Source organism: Falco punctatus, assembly GCF_963210335.1.
Source record: "Falco punctatus genome assembly, chromosome: 7".
Lineage (NCBI taxonomy): Eukaryota > Metazoa > Chordata > Aves > Falconiformes > Falconidae > Falco > Falco punctatus.
The window spans coordinates 27,332,101-27,350,764 of NC_137587.1; the positions used below are offsets into that span (position 1 = coordinate 27,332,101).

At 39.7% G+C, this 18,664-nt stretch overlaps 1 protein-coding gene across 2 annotated transcripts in view; it reads left to right on the forward strand.

Moving 5' to 3' along the window:
* Positions 1–18,265, forward strand: part of TTC17 (tetratricopeptide repeat domain 17) — a 59,737-nt gene extending 41,472 nt beyond the window's left edge. For both annotated transcript variants that reach the window (XM_080394240.1, XM_080394239.1), the window contains 9 exons: positions 5,480–5,650; positions 6,330–6,580; positions 7,226–7,391; positions 9,776–9,896; positions 10,241–10,400; positions 10,839–10,922; positions 12,372–12,491; positions 14,730–14,873; positions 17,173–18,265. In XM_080394240.1, the coding sequence (XP_080250366.1) occupies positions 5,480–5,650; positions 6,330–6,580; positions 7,226–7,391; positions 9,776–9,896; positions 10,241–10,400; positions 10,839–10,922; positions 12,372–12,491; positions 14,730–14,873; positions 17,173–17,304 (1,349 nt within the window). In that variant the 3' untranslated portion in view covers positions 17,305–18,265. The remainder of the gene's footprint in view (positions 1–5,479; positions 5,651–6,329; positions 6,581–7,225; positions 7,392–9,775; positions 9,897–10,240; positions 10,401–10,838; positions 10,923–12,371; positions 12,492–14,729; positions 14,874–17,172) is intronic.
* The last annotated feature ends 399 nt before the right edge of the window (positions 18,266–18,664 follow it).

Genomic DNA, 18,664 nt, shown 5'->3' on the forward strand with positions numbered 1-18,664 from the left:
ATTCTGTTGCTTTTGAAACTCATCTCAAAATAACTGGCGTGGATATTCTTTTTTCCCTTAAAAATGCTTTGCAATCAAATAGCTGTTCATGTGTGATTGCAATAACGTGGTTGCTGTTAATGTCTCACAAGATCTTCAGAAAATTACCATGTTCACCTTGAAACATTGAGGTAATTTTGGTATGGAGTGTGTTAATCATCTGTGTAAACATTGCCATGAAAGTCAAGCTCATGTTTTATATGTTGTCTGAAGGATGGTCTCTCAAACAGCATTTCCCCATAACTACCCTGGCTTGTTAATGTCACATCGCAGTGAAGTCACCGAGGTGCAGAAAGTAAGACAGTTCTTCAGGTGCTAGTTAGGCCCAAATTTTGATGACTGAGATCCCAGTAGTTTTAGATACACAAAACTGTTTCAGTAGGTGAGTTCATTCATTCCGAATTATTTCTGTAAACCCTGGTAAATTATATTGCCTGTGACATGAAGCACTGAACGAGACTTGTTCTATAAAAATGAAGGGTGACAATATGCTGGGTTTCAGTTTAATTTCTATAATCAGTATATTTTAGCCTAATTTTAAATATGCAGTGGGCACTCCTGCAGTTTTCACGTGACCTAAGAGCAGCACTGTTAACACGTTTTCCTGTGTAAAGTGGTAATACATCACCCCTTTGACTCCTGTCTATCTGCATCTGAGTAAGCAGTGACAAGCAAAAGCAAAAAGAAGATTGCTAATTGATGCACTGCTCCTGAAATGTCTGTAAATGAGACTATGCATCTGCAGGCAGGGATTAAAACCTATTTCCGTTAAGCCCCAGTGATATATCATTATCATTCCTGCTATGAAAAAAAAGAGATCTACCTTTGCTGGATTTATCTGTGGGCAATACTAGTTTTGAGAGTGCATCAAAAAATAAGTAGTTAATAACTCCTGTTGGCAGCTTGGTTTCAGTTTGTTCTGTGCTCTGACAACCGACTTAGATGTGTATTAAGTAGAGTTCTGTCTTTGCATTGTTTAACTGTAAAGGGGCACATCATTTAAGTGACACTTATCTCCAGATAACTTGCATTTTGCATAACCTAATGCAAGTCACTGACTACAGCAAGTCATAAGTCACTTGACTCCTGTAATCATTCGAGAGATAATCCAGTTCTGCTTATTCCAAGTGGTAGGAAAAAAACAGTACCTGGTACGAATTTTTAAATGACTTGACATTTGGTTTTGAAGCATTATTCTGCCATTGTAATTTCTAAGTAAGTACCAGGAATTTAGTTTGTCTCATCATAAGAAGCTCGGAGCTGATAATTTCTTAAACCTAGTATGTTGGAACATGGATGGTGGACTTAGGAATGTCATATTTCGCAAGCTCTGTACTGACAAAGAATAATAAAAAAAAAATCAGTAAAACTGTGCTAACCAAAGACACTTGGAGATAATTTTACTTTTTATTTCCAGTGCTGTTCCAAATCATCTTAAGTTGGTGTATAGGAATTGAACAGTGGAAATACTCAGTGAGGCCCCATTCTCTCAGCCAGATGGACCACAACACGCAAACAGCTACAGTGGCAGTTAATTTAGATTTTGAAAACTATCAATACCCTCTTTAATGGTGAAGTTTGATTACTTTCAAGACCTTCCTCAAGGTGCAGCACTTCCATGCTTCTACTGCGGGAGTTATTTGTTCATCTTTCCTCTTTTCCATACTTTTCACATTTCTTTCCTTGCTTTAGGTAAGCGGCTTTCAGTCTGAGGCTGGAGTCACCTAAACTGACAGAAGTTTGCTCTTAAAAAACAAACAAAAAAAAAAAAAAACCAACCAACTAGGTGGTACCAGAAAAGTTTATATATAATAAGGGAAGTTCAAAATTGTTTCCAAGTGTGACTTTTCTGAGAAATGTAGCAATATGAAGTATGGTTCAGCATAAATACTTGTCTCTTTATAGATGGAACACAGGTCTTCCATTTCAGCTACTGCATGGCTTCTTCCTAGCGTTTCTTCCTTCCTTGCTACAGAAGTCAGCACTCTGGGTGTTTATTTCCTTTCACTAAGTGGCTTTCAACTTCAGAGTTTGGAATCATCCAATTCCTAAACAAGAACTTAAAGCCTGTCTTTCTGTTAGGGGTTTTTTAGCCCTGCCAACTGCAGTGCTTACCACAGCTTTGGTTGACATTTGGGAGGGGTCCTGAACATCAAGAAGGTGGTTGATGGTAGATGGGATGAATGATCTACGAGATCTTTTCTATATTTAAAATGTCTGTGTGTGCTAATGCTGTACAGGTGCATTCACATTGGCCTTAAAAATCTATGAACAACAATATGAGAAAGAGACACCTTTAATATGTAATACTGTGTTCTCCTTTTAATCTCCAAGGTATCAATGCTTCAGTTTAGAGTTTGTACTTGCTTTTTTTTCTCCAATGGATTTGCTTTATAATTTAGGAACTATTCTCTTCTTCCCCCCCTCCCAATTTCTACGCTAACCTGGCACAATTAGACTATTTATTTGTTATTTACATCACTTAAATAAAGGCCCAGGCACTCATGTTGTGTCATCATCTCTGTAGCATCTTTGTTCCACTTCCTGGAACTTAGTAACCAGGTCTCATAATACACAAGGCAGGACAAACTGGTCCACTTTCCTCTGAGCTTTCTTAGCTCTGCAGAATCAATAGGAAAAGTGGCACCAGCTACTCTCAGAAAATAAATGAGCAAGACAGGGATCCTTCTCTAGTAAGTTTTCAGGATGGGGTAAGCTGTATTGATTGAGTATTATGAAGTAATTTTAGACTTCCAAGTTTTGTAGCTGCGGTATCGCTGTGTCAGGACTTTACACCTAAAATTCACATGTGCGTATTTAGATAACCAGAATGTATGTGAAACATTACTAAATGATCTTCAGATGAGCATTTGTAGGGTGGCTGTTGTCCTTCACACTGCTAAGGTGCTTGGAAGTATTGCAATGATACAACTAATGTTCTGCAGCTGGTGAGCATACCTGGAGTGTGGGGCTGTGGTGTTCCCTCACTGGTATCGTGCTCTTACCTGGCGATGTTGCTGATACGAGCTGTAAAGTTCTGACTTGCCGGGTCTGGGTACCACCACCTCCATGGAGCGCTCATCAGAGATATTAAACTTCCATTGGATTTTCAGCCAGCATTTTTTTTTCCTTCCAGCAACGTCAAGACAACTGAAAACAGCAATTCAGAAAAAATTAGGCCACTCAGGATTCTATATATAGCAGCTCTCAGATCCCAAGAAAGCCAGTACTCTCATCCAGTCTGTTTTTAGCTGTCAGTGTTTATAAATTAATGCTAACAGAGTTGGTCTTAAGTAGAATTTTAAGTCCCATCGTGTTGTTTTCCTCCTGCTTGCTATTTCCAGCTTTTTTTATCTTTTTGACATTTTTATTTATAATTAAAAACAGCTGTCTGTTTTGCATTCCCTTTGCTTTTTGTTTATACTAATGATGAGTTGACTTTCAGCAGAGGGAATGGTGATCATCACATTACTGAGAAGCACCTTGCATTGAAACCAGGCTGGTTTGATGTCAGGCAGGGGGACTAGTTCCAGCTTTAGGGTTCTGTGCACACCAGTTCTCATAAATTAAAAATTAGGATATCCATATAGTGAAGTGGTTATGTTACATTTTTTTAATGAAACCAATTATTTTTTTGTTGGCAGCATGAGGGAGGTGGGGAGGGGATTCCAGAAAGAGTCAATGACAGAGCGGTAAAGGCAGAGTATAACTGAATGACATGTTAGAAGAGTTTATGAAGTTAACTGCTTCTGGTTTATATATTTGCTCATAAAACGATGTTTAACTTTTTATATGCAGCAGAAAAGGTAGGGCAAGGAATAGTTTTCACAGAGGGTTTATGAATATAGTTTGATTTTGGTGACGCGCAGCAGCCTCCAGAAAATACTGGCCTGTTTCTCCTCCAGAGATGCCACCTGAGTGCTCACAGGCACAAAAGTGGCGAGCATACAGCAAAGAGCATGGTTTTGTTTTGCTGAAAGTGGTGGAACAAGTTGCCCTTACACAAGAGTTACAGCCATCCTCTCGGCCCGCTGGCCTGATGAAAGTGCGTGACCTAAAAATATTCTTTTGTAACACGGCATCATTGTGTGGAGAAGAAAGGAGTCACTGATCTGCTTGATTCATACTCTTCATATTTCGTGCTGCCAGCTGAAAAAAATAATGCTTTCCATATGCATGGAGCAATACAATTTGCATTCATGAGGGTAGAATGGGGAACGTACTTGAGAATCTTGCATTTAATTTAAGCTTTCTTTGATGCGCTATGTGCTGCTTAATTCATTCGTGTATGTATGCTATTTTCACTCACAAGTGATTGAAATAAAGGAGGGGGAGGGGTCTGAGAGAGCAGCTTGGTACATGGATTATGTTTTTGTCTGTGGTAACAGGCTTCCCATGCGATGGGAGGCAGATGCCCCGGTCCATGTCTCAGGCTCGGAGCCGTGCGGTGGGGCTCAAGGCAGCTCCCAGCCTACCATGCCAGTGGAGAGGCCTGTCCCTGCCTCTGTGGCTCTGGGGGCTGGCCGAGGAGCAGCTCTCCAAACACTTCTTGCCCTGGAAGACTGGCAAGTGGTTATTGTTAGAAAATCTGAGATCTCTAGTTAAAACTTATTTGAGATTAAAAATATTGCTGTGAAGTTGGAGGTGGCTACCCTTTAAACTCTCTGAGAGCTTAACAGAATCCCACTGAAGTGTGCTCAAAGGCTAGTGTTGAAAGTTTGCACAGTCAGTTTTTTGGGTGTTTTTTTTACCTGCTCATTATTGGTTCTACATTTGGATTTTTCCAATGTTATTCCTAGGTCTTTGCATTGGGTGGAATGTGAGCCTGTAACCTGACCATGGAATTATAGACGTTAAATTTTCAGCTGAACAAACATCTGATTTTCGGCACAGATTAATACTCGTAGCTCTTGCCTGTCTATTTAACAAGCTAGTCTTACCTGTGTGTTGTCTGTGGCTGGCACAGAAGGTCAGAGCCTGGCAATCCCATATCCTGCCTTGGCCCTTTTTCTCTTGCATGTGAGCATGGTGAGCATGATGGTGTCTAAGTGCAGTTTGTACAGCAGGCAACCCCCACGTGTGGTGTGTTACCAGTAGAAATATGTCTGGGGGATGCTCATGGGGAGTGGCTACCAGCACACAGTCATTTCCTGTGTACTATGCAGCCTTCCCCCAAAAGATAACTGATTATTCTTTCATTAGTTGTTCACAGTATATACCTAATAACATCGTTCCCTGTAACTTTTTTAGATGATTGGCCTTGTCAAGAGGCAGATCAGCTTTTTTTAATCATGCAATGCAGCCTTTGATACCTTGTCGAATTATTCTGTTAATCCATGCAGAGAAAACTGGAAGACTGTAGTTTCTGCAGTGCAACTTCTGTGCTTCTGTCCCGGAGGAGCAGTTTTATATCATGTATCAGTAAATTTCTCTTTTTCAGGCCACTGTCATGAGAAAAATCCAGATGGCAGTCACGACAAGGAGAAATACTTTGATGACCACTATGAGTCAGTTACAGCAGTGGCAGAAGGACAGTCTGAGGGAGGTACAGAGGATCCAGAAGTCCTTACTGAGAGTTCAGCAAGGGATTCCTCCTTCTTGAGACTGGAAAGTAAGCCAACCTTACCAACAAAAACAATGCTGGAAAATTAATTGGTTTCTAGATTTTTTGGAAGAGCTATCTGTCTTCTTCCAAGAAACTATATTTTCACCTGCTCTGACTGTAAGGTGACGATTAACCCTTAAAACCAGTTTCATTCTGTTCACTGTTCTTCTCCAAGTATAACATCAAAATGCATTCAATAAAGAAAAAAAATTAAATTAAGGTTTAGACGTTTTCCAAGGTAAAGGATGTAGTTTCTTGCAAGAGTCTACAAACTCATTTTAGTTGGACCTCAGGTGAATTATGTATTAGCTGTGCTGGACAGAAGGGAAGAAAAAGAGTGTCTATGGTTAAGATACAGAGAGGGTTTTTTCAGTGTTTAATGCACATATGTAGAGAAAGACACCACCTGTTTACTCCCTCAAACAGGCAGAGCTCTGATTTGGAAAGAAAGCTGATGAAAGTGCTCTAGAGGTGTTGATTTTTGAAGCAACAGTTGATGCTTATTTGCAGTGGGGAAGTCTGCATTCTCCAGCCTCCCTCTCCACTTGCAGCGTGCAGTGAGTAGTCAGTGATATTTGGTTTGTGCAAGTAGAAAAGTCAGGTCACAGAAAAAAGATCCTTTTTATATGATTTGTGGAAGCACCAGGAAAATATTTTTTGAGGTTTTTATGATATTCCCTCTTAGATGCAGTTACTGCAGAAAGCAATGGTTCGGAAGGAATGGAGGGTTTAGAAGATGATCAGATGTCTGAAGAGATGCTGGCTTTGGTGGATGAGTTTGAAAACTCTTGGCCTCAGGAAGCTTTTGAAGGGGCACTGGAGGTAAAAGGCCGTCGGATGGACTTGCAGGGAATCCGGGTCCTAAAGAAGGGATCTCAGGACAGACTGGCTAGCTCCTGTTTTGGGGACTGTGGTGATGATGATGAAGCTGAATGGGTAAGTTTGGATGAGTTTACTGAAGTCTTGTACCAAGTTACTATTGTGGAGGAGGGAAAGATGAAGACAGTTCAGGGGGTTTAACACCAGTCTATGTCTAGGAGCTTTGCCTGTGGGCCTAAAAGAGCTGGTCCATGGATTACGTGAAATGAATAAGCTGTTTGGATCCATTTTCTAAAGCAGAGGCCTCTGCATCACTGAAACTGACATCATAAAGTCTTGATTATCAGGAGCAAAAGCTTAGGTGTGGAATGATGCTGGTTGCCTTCAAACTTCTTGCTCACAGTTATAAAGGAGAACAGCTCCTAACCAAAAGTTCTGGTAACATAAAAACAATTAAATATCTGTTGTCATCATGTAAAAACAAAATGTGTAATGAAAAATGCCTTTCAGTTCTCCAGCAGTTGAGTTGATTTTCTCCTGTGTTGGAGATTTGAAGTTGTGTGCTTTGTTTGCACGGTGTGATGCAGTGAAAGTGAGCAGGCTTAGAGAATGGGTTGGGATGGGAAGGAGGGAGAGAGAGAAAGATCTCATCTGTAACATCTTTGAAATTGAATCTTTGGGCTAAAACAAGTAGTGTATTGGAGCTGATAATAATCATGGTGTTTCTTACTGTTAATCTTGCTAATGCTGTTCTTTTGGTAGATCACTTTTCAGGTCAAACGTTTAAAGAAACCAAAAGCTGAAAGCTTGGATCTCCAGGAGCCAGTTGGGAGAAATGGGGAAGAAGGGACTAATGGAGAAAACGAAAACTTTTACCAAGCTGCCCTGGAGATCAGTGGACCAAAGATACCTTCTCCTGGACCAATAGGTAACCTGCTGCTTATACAGAAAGCAAGTCATTTGCAGCTTTTGTATTACGCTAGTTTATTACCATAAATGAGTCAAAAAGACTATGTAGTGAAATGTGCCTTCTAGATGAGTATGTAATAAAATTAGAAATGTCTTCTATCTGCACCTTCTTCATGAAGTGCAACATAACTTTAACCTAAAGTGTTCATTCAGCAGATAATTCCCAGAACTTCTGGCGATAAGGTGGTAAGAATGGATAATGAAAGAGGTAGATACTGTGAGTGGAAGTAGTAAAAGAGAGATGGGGTTTAAATGATCTTTTTCTTTAAAACTGCATGAGCAGAGAAGTTAGTTTATCAGACGAGACACACCCCCTCGAAGACAAATGCAGGATGACAGCTGGAATTGATTACTGGCTGTACATGAAACACACAACTCAGAAACAGAAAGCTTGGTCTAATGAAAATAAATTGAAAATTTCAGTGTCATGCTGTAATTGGCTTGGTGATATTATAAGAGGAAACTTAGGGACTGTCTTCCAGAAGACTGGAGATACAGCAGAGTTTTGTACCAACATAAATAAGGAGAGTTGGAGAGAGAGATGGAGTTTTTGCTAGTTGAGTAACAGGAATTGGGAAGTGGTCTATCAGTGTGGTGCAGGCTAGTTCCACTGGTGCATTCAGGTGGACAGAAATCATCAGCACGTGATTGCTTGTGAAGAAATTTAAAGCTGCTGGAACCTAATGAAGCCAAAGAAGAGAACCACAGTAATTGGGCCCCATATTTTTTGTCTTGCCTTGATTTCAGTGGAGCTAAAATCTTAATGTTCTAGGGCTGATGTGTAAGCAGAGGTGTGTTCTCCAATACATTTTAGTCCATGACAATTTGATGACCTGGAAAGTAATTTCACATTTTGAGTGTTTTTGTATTAAATTTTTAACAAACTTCTTTTTTAGCAACTGACAAATATAAGTTATTGAATTGAATATTTAAATGGAGGGGGGATGGATTACATGAAAACAGACTATCATTTGTGAGTACACACCTGTCCTTTCCTTGGTGTATCTTCTCTCCCTCTGAGCTGCTTTTGTGATTTTAATACAGAGCATCCCTCAACTGTAAAGTAGTTATTTTCCTAACACTTCTGTGAGCCAGGATCTGCTGACATTGTCTTTGCAAGAGCTAAATCATCAAAAGCTTAAATAATGTACTGGTGGTCACCTGGAGGCTTTCTGGTAGAACAGGGAAATGATGGTAGCTGAGTTGTGTCTGACCACCTCTCAGACTACTGGCCTGTCCCTGTCTGGTGTTGCCATACCTCTCACTATCTTTTGCCGTTCGTGCAAATAAGAACTCACAATCAGATGGTTCACAGTGGTGGTGATGAGAACTGGTCATTCCCCTCTGAAGTTTCCCAGTGTTTCTTGACGTTTATTTTCCTTTAATCAGAATACTTTACAAAAGACACAGTATTACAGATTTCAGCGTTACTTTGCAAAATTATGGTGAAGCAGTTTACTGTACTTTGGATGGTAAATAGGATTTGCATCCAAGTTGGCAAAATTTCAGGTAGTTGGACAGTATTTCAGTATTAGTTTCTATGTAGCTGGTGCGATAGACAGGCTTATTGTTAAACTTGGCTTCCACTGTGCAAATATACGGCTACAGTGAATTTTCCTTAGGTTCCAAACAGTTTGGATGTTTCACAGTTAACACAAGCTGGATTCCTAGGACTTGGTACAGTATCCACCAAATGTAAGGAAAAGATTTAACTAGGCTTTGGTTCAGAGGTTCTCCCAGTGGTCTATTTGTTAATGTAAAGCAAGTTATTTAACCTTTCCCTGCCTCGGTTAACTTTTCTGCAAAATGGGAGGGCTGAAGTGTAATTGTGTAATAGCTTCAGAAATGTTGCTATCTTGAGTGTAAGAATGCAGTAAAAGCCACTGTCTGTCTTAAACGACTAATTGAAAAGAAACTGCAGTATATTTTTCACCTGGGATTGTCAGAAGATGGAGCAATCAACTTTTATTAGTTTTTACTGTAGCTGTAGAACATAAATGATGACTCACTTATGAACTTCTTTAAGGACATTTAAGCAGAGACATTACCTGTAAACAAGAGCGGCAATTGTTCTTAATCCATAGCTGTTGAAAAAGTGTAATGAAATAAGTTGTACAACTCCACCTCCTGATCTGTCTTGCATAGGATCCAGTCCTATCTTTGGATGCTACAAGTTCAGTTTAGTCCATTTAGGTTCAGGAATGTTAAATCTGGCTGCAGGATTGTAACCTTTATAACACAGGGAATGTATCCACTGGTAGATCATCGTACTGAAGTAGAATGTCTTTCTGCTTCCAGACAGTTTGTGGATTTTTTTTCTTTTTTTGCCTTCCTTTTCTGAAGGAAAACGGCGGGATTATCGTAGCCTCGGCTGGCCAAGTCCTGATGAATGCCTGAAACTCCGTAGGGTAGAGCTTACAACTGTAGCCAGCACATGGCTGGCTGTTTCTGCTAAAAACATTGAGTAAGTATCTTGTATGTGAACCTTAAATAAGTTACTCACACAAAGCAAGACAGTTACATGGCCTTCGGTGTGCATAAACTGAAGATTTCAGTATTCAGAGTGAGAAAGAACTGCCAGGATTTCAAAGAAGTTTGAAAACATTATGTGGTATTTCATCAATAGACTTGCAAAGAACAGTGCATGTGCTGACAGAAGATCCAGTTTCTCTTGCTTCTTGATCTATTCAGATGAGATTCTGCCAGTTTCTGGGCAGTTTCTGGCAGTTTATGCTCACTAGAGAACTTTGTAGTGACTATTCTGTTTTCTTCTCCTGACTGATTCAACTTGTTTTATGACCTTTGTAGCATTACAGAACACATTGATTTTGCTACACAGCTGCAAGAGCCAGCCATGGAGCCCCTTTGCAACCCAAACCTACCAGCCAGTATGCATACTTTGGACCACCTGCAAGGTGTCTCTAGTCGGGCCAGCTTGCATTACACTGGAGAAAGTCAGCTGAAAGAGGTATGCCAGAGATGAAGGCTGTCACACAAAAACGGCTGTACCATGGCCGATTCAAGATGCAGTGTGTGAGTGCCTGGATAAAACTGTAAGAGCAATGCAAGCTGAAAGCTGTATTTTACCAGAATGTCTTCCCAGCCACCTATGATATGGCCTGAGGGAAGTCCTAAAGCGCTATTAGTGTCTTTGTATTTATAGCTCTCGATGGTTGAATTAGTGAAAGAACAGTCCAACTGAGCATACGTAAAACTTGTAGCATTCTCAGTGTTCAGTGCTATGGAATTATAACCCTGTGTGATCGTATAGATGGTATTAACTCAAGATAGACTGTGATGTTTAGGTTGGAACAGGTTACAGCATTTGTAAAAGGCTGGAGAAAAAAAGCAACCAACAAGAGAGGGACATTTCTTACCTGGTTCCATTCTTCTTCCTCTTCTGCAGGTGCTACAGAATCTTGGCAAAGACCAGTACTCACCACAGTCGTTAGAACAAGTTGGTACTCGAATAGCCAAAGCTTTGGAAAAGGTATGAGAAAAATGAGAAGTCTGGGCTTTACCCCTCGTGACTGACATAGTGGTCAATCCAGTCTCGAACCATTTGTCTGAAATCCTAGTCAAGGAACATATTAGTACTTGAACTAGGGATTTGTGTCTATTCAGCATCTGTAATGCCCTCACAGCTGTTTTGTGGGGCTATATCCTGTGCTTACACTGTGTAGCATTATCTCTACTAAAACTGAATTTTGTCAAATTTTCCCAGTGTTTCCAGCCCTGTAGTGAGTAGTATCGCTGGTTGCTGATATATATGAAACTGTTTCAACAGTTCTCGGTGGTACTCTTGCTTTTTGTGCTGCACTGACTTGGAGCTTATGGGAAGTTGGATTAAGCCATGGCTCAACACTCCAGGCATGCTCCTGGCATTTGCTGTTCTCCCCAGAGAAAGTCGAGCTTTCTAGCTAGATTAGGCTACTGAGGACCTCAGCTGAGGCTCTGCAAGGTAGATAGGAATGCAGGGATTTGTGTTACATGTTTACAGCTAGTGGGGAGGATATCCCAAACTGCTATAGAAAAGAGGTCTCAGCCAAAACAGTTCGATGCCGCTAGCCTATTCGACTGAAAGCTAAGGAACTTACTGTGCTTTGAAACTAAAGCCAATGTAGCTTTGTCATTCCCAGAAAGGAAAGACGTTACTCTTATGCTTATGTTACAAGACTTAGTTTCTTTTTACTTTAGATGTATACTAACATTTTCTCTTATATGCTACAGTTCCCTCTGCAAGCTTTATCCAAATAAGCTGAAAATTAAACGGCTGAGACCAGAAAAGAAAACTCTCAGTAAGGCTAGCTGCCTTGGAAACATAGTGTGGTTGTTCTGTCTACCAGTCTCATTTAGTATTCACAAGAGCTAATCAAACAAGTCAAGATGGCTACTTATCTAATTGCATATGTGAGCATAAACATTCATTTAGTGTATCTCAGTCCACAGAATTCAAGCACATAGTATTTTTCTTTCTAACACGTGACATGGGAGTCAGCCAGCTAGAGGCACCACTTAATCAGCTAGGCTTGTCAGGCTTCTGCGCTGAGCTGCATCCCAGAGCATCCTTTCTCTTTCCAGTGACTACAGAGAGCCTATGAGTCCAGTCAGCTAACTCAGCTACATTTTTTGCTTTACGTTGAGTAATGTGTATACGCATCTAAACGCTCAACATCAGATAAGTGGTTAGAAGCTGTTGTTCCTGTTCAAAGCTATTTAACTGCTCTTCCTTCCTTGAGAAGATAATGTTGCATTTGGCAATCTCATTTACCTGACTATTTCATATACATTGTTAGATAAACTTTTTGCTGCTTTAAAGTAGTTCAATGCTATTTTTAAGTGTAACACCCTCTACTCACAAATAAAGAAGAATGAAAGATGGGAAGACTCTTCACTACAGGTGTTTACATGACTGGTTTTTGTTTTCTTCTTTTGCCAGAATCAGACTTCATGGGTCCTCTCTAGCATGGCAGCTCTTTACTGGAGGGTGAAAGGCCAAGGAAAGAAGGCAATTGATTGCTTACGGCAAGCACTGCACTATGCACCCCATCACATGAAGGTGTGTGCACATGTGCCCGCTGCTCAGACGAAATAATGTTTTCCTTGTCACAATAGAGCTTTCACAGACTATCGTTAAGGCAAACACTGTGTGTATCAAGCGTTTATAATGTATTAGATACTAGCTAGTTGTGGTGAAACCTCACGACTTTCATCACCTGTTTAGACTGTCTCTTTTCGAAAAAGAATTATAAAAAAAAGACAACTGCAAAAGAGGTTCAGTGGAATTTCCTGCAGCTCGCTGGGTGTTGCACCTCTCTGAGCAACATGGGCTTGAACTTCCTCGTTACATAGGACTTCTGAATCTTCATCAGCCTTTGTCTGGACAAGTCTTCTAACCTAGGATGTGGGGAGTGTATTTTCTGGTTATGCTTTTAAAGAGGGGAGTTTATCTTCTGGTTTTGCTTTTATAAGAGGGGAGAAGGTGATATCTAAAGGAATAACTTAAATGCTTAAATCTTAAGTGTTCGGGCTGTGAATCTCAGGAGGATACTAGTGCCTGACTTTGTGCAGCAGTTCTGTGCTTTACTCCAAAAGAAGACAGTACTTTGGCCATAATCTTGTGTTTCGTGCTTCATTTGACTGAAGTGCTTTGTGTCGCACGGTATGCTGAGCATTATGATGTCTGTTCTTACACACCAGTCTCCCCCTTGCAAACTGATACATGTAATATAGTTTCCTCACTCAACGTTGTAAATTTCGCTTTGGGACCTGAGCAACAAATTGCACAGCATTGCAAAATGTATACTTCTTTTTGAATCTTGGTCTTAAATGGTTCTCTGAAAATCAGGAGACAAAGTAATTTACACTCTCAGGATATTATTAGGAGGATTTAACCATTAAGAGTAGAAATGCCTCAACTAAGACATGCGCATCCCTGCTGTGCATCCTTTGTATCTATGTCTCCCGTAATTCTGTCTCTTTGCACTTGTCCTTTTAAAACGAGGTTGGAACCACAGTCTAACACAAGCAGCTCTTGCTTGTTTTCCTGTCTTTGTAACTGGGGATTGTTCCTCAGAAATGGAGCCCTCAGCCGCGTGACTTGTAAGGGTCAGAGTATGGTCTGGAAACTACAATTTGACAAGATTATGGTGTAGTAGTGCCGTTCTCTAGAAATGTGATCCCGTGTTGCTTGGGTCTGGCAGGCTCCGAATCTGTGCCTTGTTTTTGTCCTCCGTACTGAAGCTGCTTCCAAAGAAAACTGGGTCTTGTCACAGAAAACTTGTGGGTAAAGTTGCAGATACGGCTGCAACTTGAACTCAGTGGGAGTCAGCACTGAATTAACAGCTATTTAGTATTTTGATGTATCCTCCTTTTTGGTTTTATGCACTCTAGCTACTTTCTCATGCCTTTTCTGTTGTAAATAAAAGGTAATTAATTTTCCTGCGGTTGTCTTTTGTGGTTCTGACTTCTATAGTATCTGCTTTACAAACATGAAGACTTATCCACCAGATGTACTCCTTGCTTTGTGGAGGTCAACGAGGCAGGGATCAAATACATCCAGATTTTTTTATTGTCCTGTTGAGGGAACGTAAGACTTGCTGCTAAGCAGTATTTTGTCCCTTGAAGGTGTGAAGCCCAGCTCCCAGAGAGTTTGTTACTGCAGACAGGGCTCGACAGTTTTCTTAGTCAGACAAGGTCATAGTCTGGAAATGCAGGAAATAAAAACCCATACCATCAGTAACTAGCTGAGAAAACTTTATTTATAGCTGTTACCCAGCATCATATAGGAGTTCGGTGGCAGAGGCAGGATAAAAAACAGTGCATCAGTTGCAGTAATGGTTAGACCCTTTTTTTTCTTCTCTGCTGTCCTCTTTTGTTAGTATTCCTTTCCCATCTATGAAAGAGCTGAAGGAAGGTGCTCAAACAAAACAGCTTATCTTGTCTCTGAGAATGCATCTCATCTTTGGGGAGAAAACTAGTGTTAAGAGCATCTGAAAAATAAATGTGCATACTACAGGACCACTTAAGTGAGTTAATCTTTGAATTGTCTATGCAACAGTAGTGTTTGTTGCTATTGTGAGCAGATGTGTGTATGTGAGGGGGGTTTGTTTATAACTCGGGTCCAAATGCCCTTTCATAGTAAAATAGGTCTGGCATATCACTTTCAAAGTCACCAGTAGTGAATAGTAACCAGGTGAGAGTGGCCAGGTTGTGGAGTCTTCTGTTTGTCTTGCTGATCCTGAGACAATTTCAATGGAAGGAACCTCACTGTTTATCGCTTGCTTTCCTCTTCCAGGATGTACCATTAATAAGCCTAGCAAACATCTTCCACAACGCAAAACTCTGGAATGATGCCATCATTGTGGCCACCATGGCAGTGGAAATAGCACCACACTTTGTGGTTAATCACTTCACACTGGCAAATGTCTACGTAGCAATGGTGAGTGTGCTGTCACTTGGTTATGTCTGTTGGTAAAGTATATTTATGTATATAAAAATCTTATTCTCACAAATAATTTTGAAGGAGCAGCATTCAAGAAATCTTTCAGCAAGAAGAATGTTTTTTCAATGCCAAAACTCTCATTACCCATTTCACTCTTACTACTCATTTAGTGCTTGAAGGCCAACATTTTTATAAGCTGGCTTTAGAACACTGTCTACAAAGCTTTGTTAAGACAGTAGCAAACAATTGATAATTTGGGTTGGCTGCCCATCTAAACACAGGGTATTTTTATAATACTGGAAAATCAATGATAAATTGGGTCTGTCCCAAAGAGCTGAGCATAACCTAATAAATAAAACCCAGTTTACAGTTGTGTTGAACAAACACAAGGGAAGTTTAATTTCGATATCTGGATTATCAACTCTCAGAATAATTTACAGATTGAACTTAAGTTTCTTTATATGGGCTATGTATTCTAATCTGCAATTTAGCTTTCAGTGCTTACTCTGAACGCAAAATACTTATTCCTGTTATCCTATTAATGCTGTATTCTTGTCTTGTGTATTTCATCCTTACCTGTAACAGGGTCAGTGTATTTAAAGGGTAAAAGAGGCACCCTTAAACTGAGACATAGTTGATATATTTGTTTGTCAAAAGTATATGTATCCCTGACCATTTTCATCACCTGTCATAGATTTGTCCGTGCTGTTTTGCTTCTGTTATTGAGGGGATCATGGAAATAACAGGGCAAGTTGAGCAGGTCATCATGTATTGTGGCTGTCAGGGTTGAGAAGAGTTGAAATGCACAGTGCCATCAAACACACAATGGAAGCAAACTGAAGAAAGGCATGAGTTTGTTCTGTTAAGGTATTAGTTCGGACAGTTGTTTGAAACAAAGGAAGTAGATGTTTGATACTTGAGTTGGCAATGTCTTTTTAAAGTCAGTACAGCACCTAAGAATAACTTCATTCTCCCTGAGTCTGAGAGATTTCTCAGTGAAGCCCTATATTCATTGTAAGAACTTACTGTAGCAACAGGACAAAGTTTATCTTCTGGATCAAATTATACAAACATAAAGACGAGTTGGTTTATTACATGATATTTAACCTGCTGTATTTGAGAGCTGACTGGCCAATAGGTTGTAGAAGATATCATGCTAATTAATAGTTTAACATTATCGAGGCCAACACTCCTTTATTTGCAAAATTTTCCATTAAGTTGCCTTACAAAGGGGAAACAGTTGGCCACGTTAAGGACTGAGAACTTTGGATAAATGCTATAGAAACTATCAATGCGGGAATCCAAAGGAACATCAAAATAATATCAGATTACATCAGGTGTAAATGATTGCTTCTAAAAATGGAAAAAATCTGATTCTTGTTTTCATTGCTGTTTGTCAGTGCTCCCACAAACTAATAAGGAATTTTCTATATAATTCTTGTTGAAACTATATTAAAATACACTTTTTTTAAAAAAATCAAGACTTTACAACTCACATTCATCTAGTTAGCTTTTCTAATGTGGCTAGAAATGAATATTGTCTCTATTGTAAACATAAAGTTACCAAGAGAAGGAACTTAAGAGAACAAAAACAGTGTTGAAAGTGACTGAAAAAGTGAGCAACTTTTGGGTCTTCTCCCCTCTCATTTTTCTTCTAATACACAATTGGGTGTTCACATGCTTTCCTATTTAATAAAAAAGCAGGGTGGCGTAGGTAATTAGATTTCAGCTATAAACAAATAGTTATTTCAGCATGAATGCTTCCTAATACCATTCTGGAGTCCAGCTTATCAGTGGAAATTGTCTAGCTATTGTATGCTCTTTAAGTTTGGGGTGGGGGGTGTTGGTTTGTTTTTACTTTATTTGCTTTGAGTAGTCTTTTAAAAATAATTTCAAGATGCTTCTAAGAAAGCTAGCTTTTAAGCAAAGTTCCTGTTTTTGCATTGTCCAAAATTTCAAAGTTTTGATGTAAGCAAAGTCTGACTGAATCTGTTTTTAAAAGTTACTTTTACAGTAAGAATGCTGAGATCTACTATTAGAAGGAAGAGGCGAGAACATTGGTCAATAAATGCTCAGCGGTGGTTTGGCTCCCTTCCATGGAGTATGCGGAATTGGGTCATTAGCCCAAGAAAATATCAGTTATTTGGGGAAGGGAGGAAAAAAATACTAAACCACAAGGACTGGTTCAGTTTCTTTTGTGCATACCATACAATTCAACTACTTAGGACAGGAAAGGCACAGAAAATATGTTCAGTTTAAGTCTGACTCTTCATAATCTATCTTTCTTTCTTTACAGGAAGAGTTTGAAAAGGCGATGAAATGGTATGAATCAACACTAAAACTTCAGCCAGAGTTTGCCCCAGCAAAGAATCGAATCCGCACCATCCAGTGTCATTTACTTATGAAAAAAGAGCGACGGTCTCCTTAGAGATCAGCATCTTTCTCTTTTTTTTTTTTTTTTTATAAATGTCATTATTCTCTGTTCTGCTTTTAAGTGTGCTAAGATAAATTGATGAATCAAAATTTTTAACAAGGCTTTTAAAAAGAGATGGGATTTGGATCAAGGGTTCTTTTTTTTTCCTCTCAAATATAGGAACATCTTTGGAAAACATATTTCACAGACCATAATTTTAAAACATCCATGTAAATATTAAACCAAGAAATTTCCATGAGTCCATGACCACCTGTACCAGAACCCAGGCACTGTTAGTTTTTCCTTAATGCTCAGATTGGCATCTGCATCCAAAGTAACTTGCTTCATGTCTTATAATCTAGGTCAATGGAAACGCAGAGCACAGACCCGTACCAAATAGTAAGATGAGGTAATCAGCAGTTCATCCATGTGGAATTCATGCTTTGTCCAGTCTTGTTCACTCCATACCACATTACCTGCTTTTTTGAAAGGAGGGGGACAGGATTTTAAATGTGTATAAAAAAACATTAGGAACATCAAGCATTTTTTAAATTGTTTCTTTCTGTTGGGGGGTGAGGAGGGAATGAGGAGGAGGGAACAGCAGGACACTAAAGTCAAAGTGGTTTCTAATCTTAATTGCGGGGAAAAAATTGGCAAAAATCCCAGTAAGATGTTTTATATTTGTCTGTATATTCACAGCCCTCTGCCTCCCTGAGTGGTTGATTTACTAATTCTTTGTTACTGTATTTCTAGCCATTTTGAAATAAGGTGCAAGTTTATGCTCACTCTGAGCCATTCTTTCAGCTGCCAAGGAGGAGGAGGGTGGCGGTGTCAAGTTATCATCAGCAAAAAAAGTCAGGTGGAAGATTTCCAAATCAGTTGTCTCTTAGGTTGGTGGAGAACATGATTCTCCAGACATCATTGTTGAATCAACAAGGGCACATATTTGAAATAAAATAAGTTGTTTATGAACAAATTACAGCTTCTCCTCTAATGTGTATGTCAAGCGCCGTTTGCAAGTATCTGGGCTGGGTGGTCTGCAACATTTCCTCAGGAGCAGACAGAGCTGGGGGGCAGGAAAGCCTTTAATGCTGCTTATCAGACAGTGATTTTCTGCATATCCATGGAAAACTCCTGCACCTCTGTGCCTGACTCCTTTTCAGTGGCAGAAGGAAATAAGGGAAAGTTAACTAAATCAGCTGTCTGTCGTGGGACCTACCCCCCAGCTTTTAGTGTTAAGCATACTGCTTAATGATTTTGTAAAGAACTAATCGTGTTTGCTCTTTTGTTTCAATCTTTTCCCTCTTTCAGTGATGCAAATCAAGGGCAGGTATGGCAACAGTGAAAATTATGATGTCAACGTAACTTTTTTAAT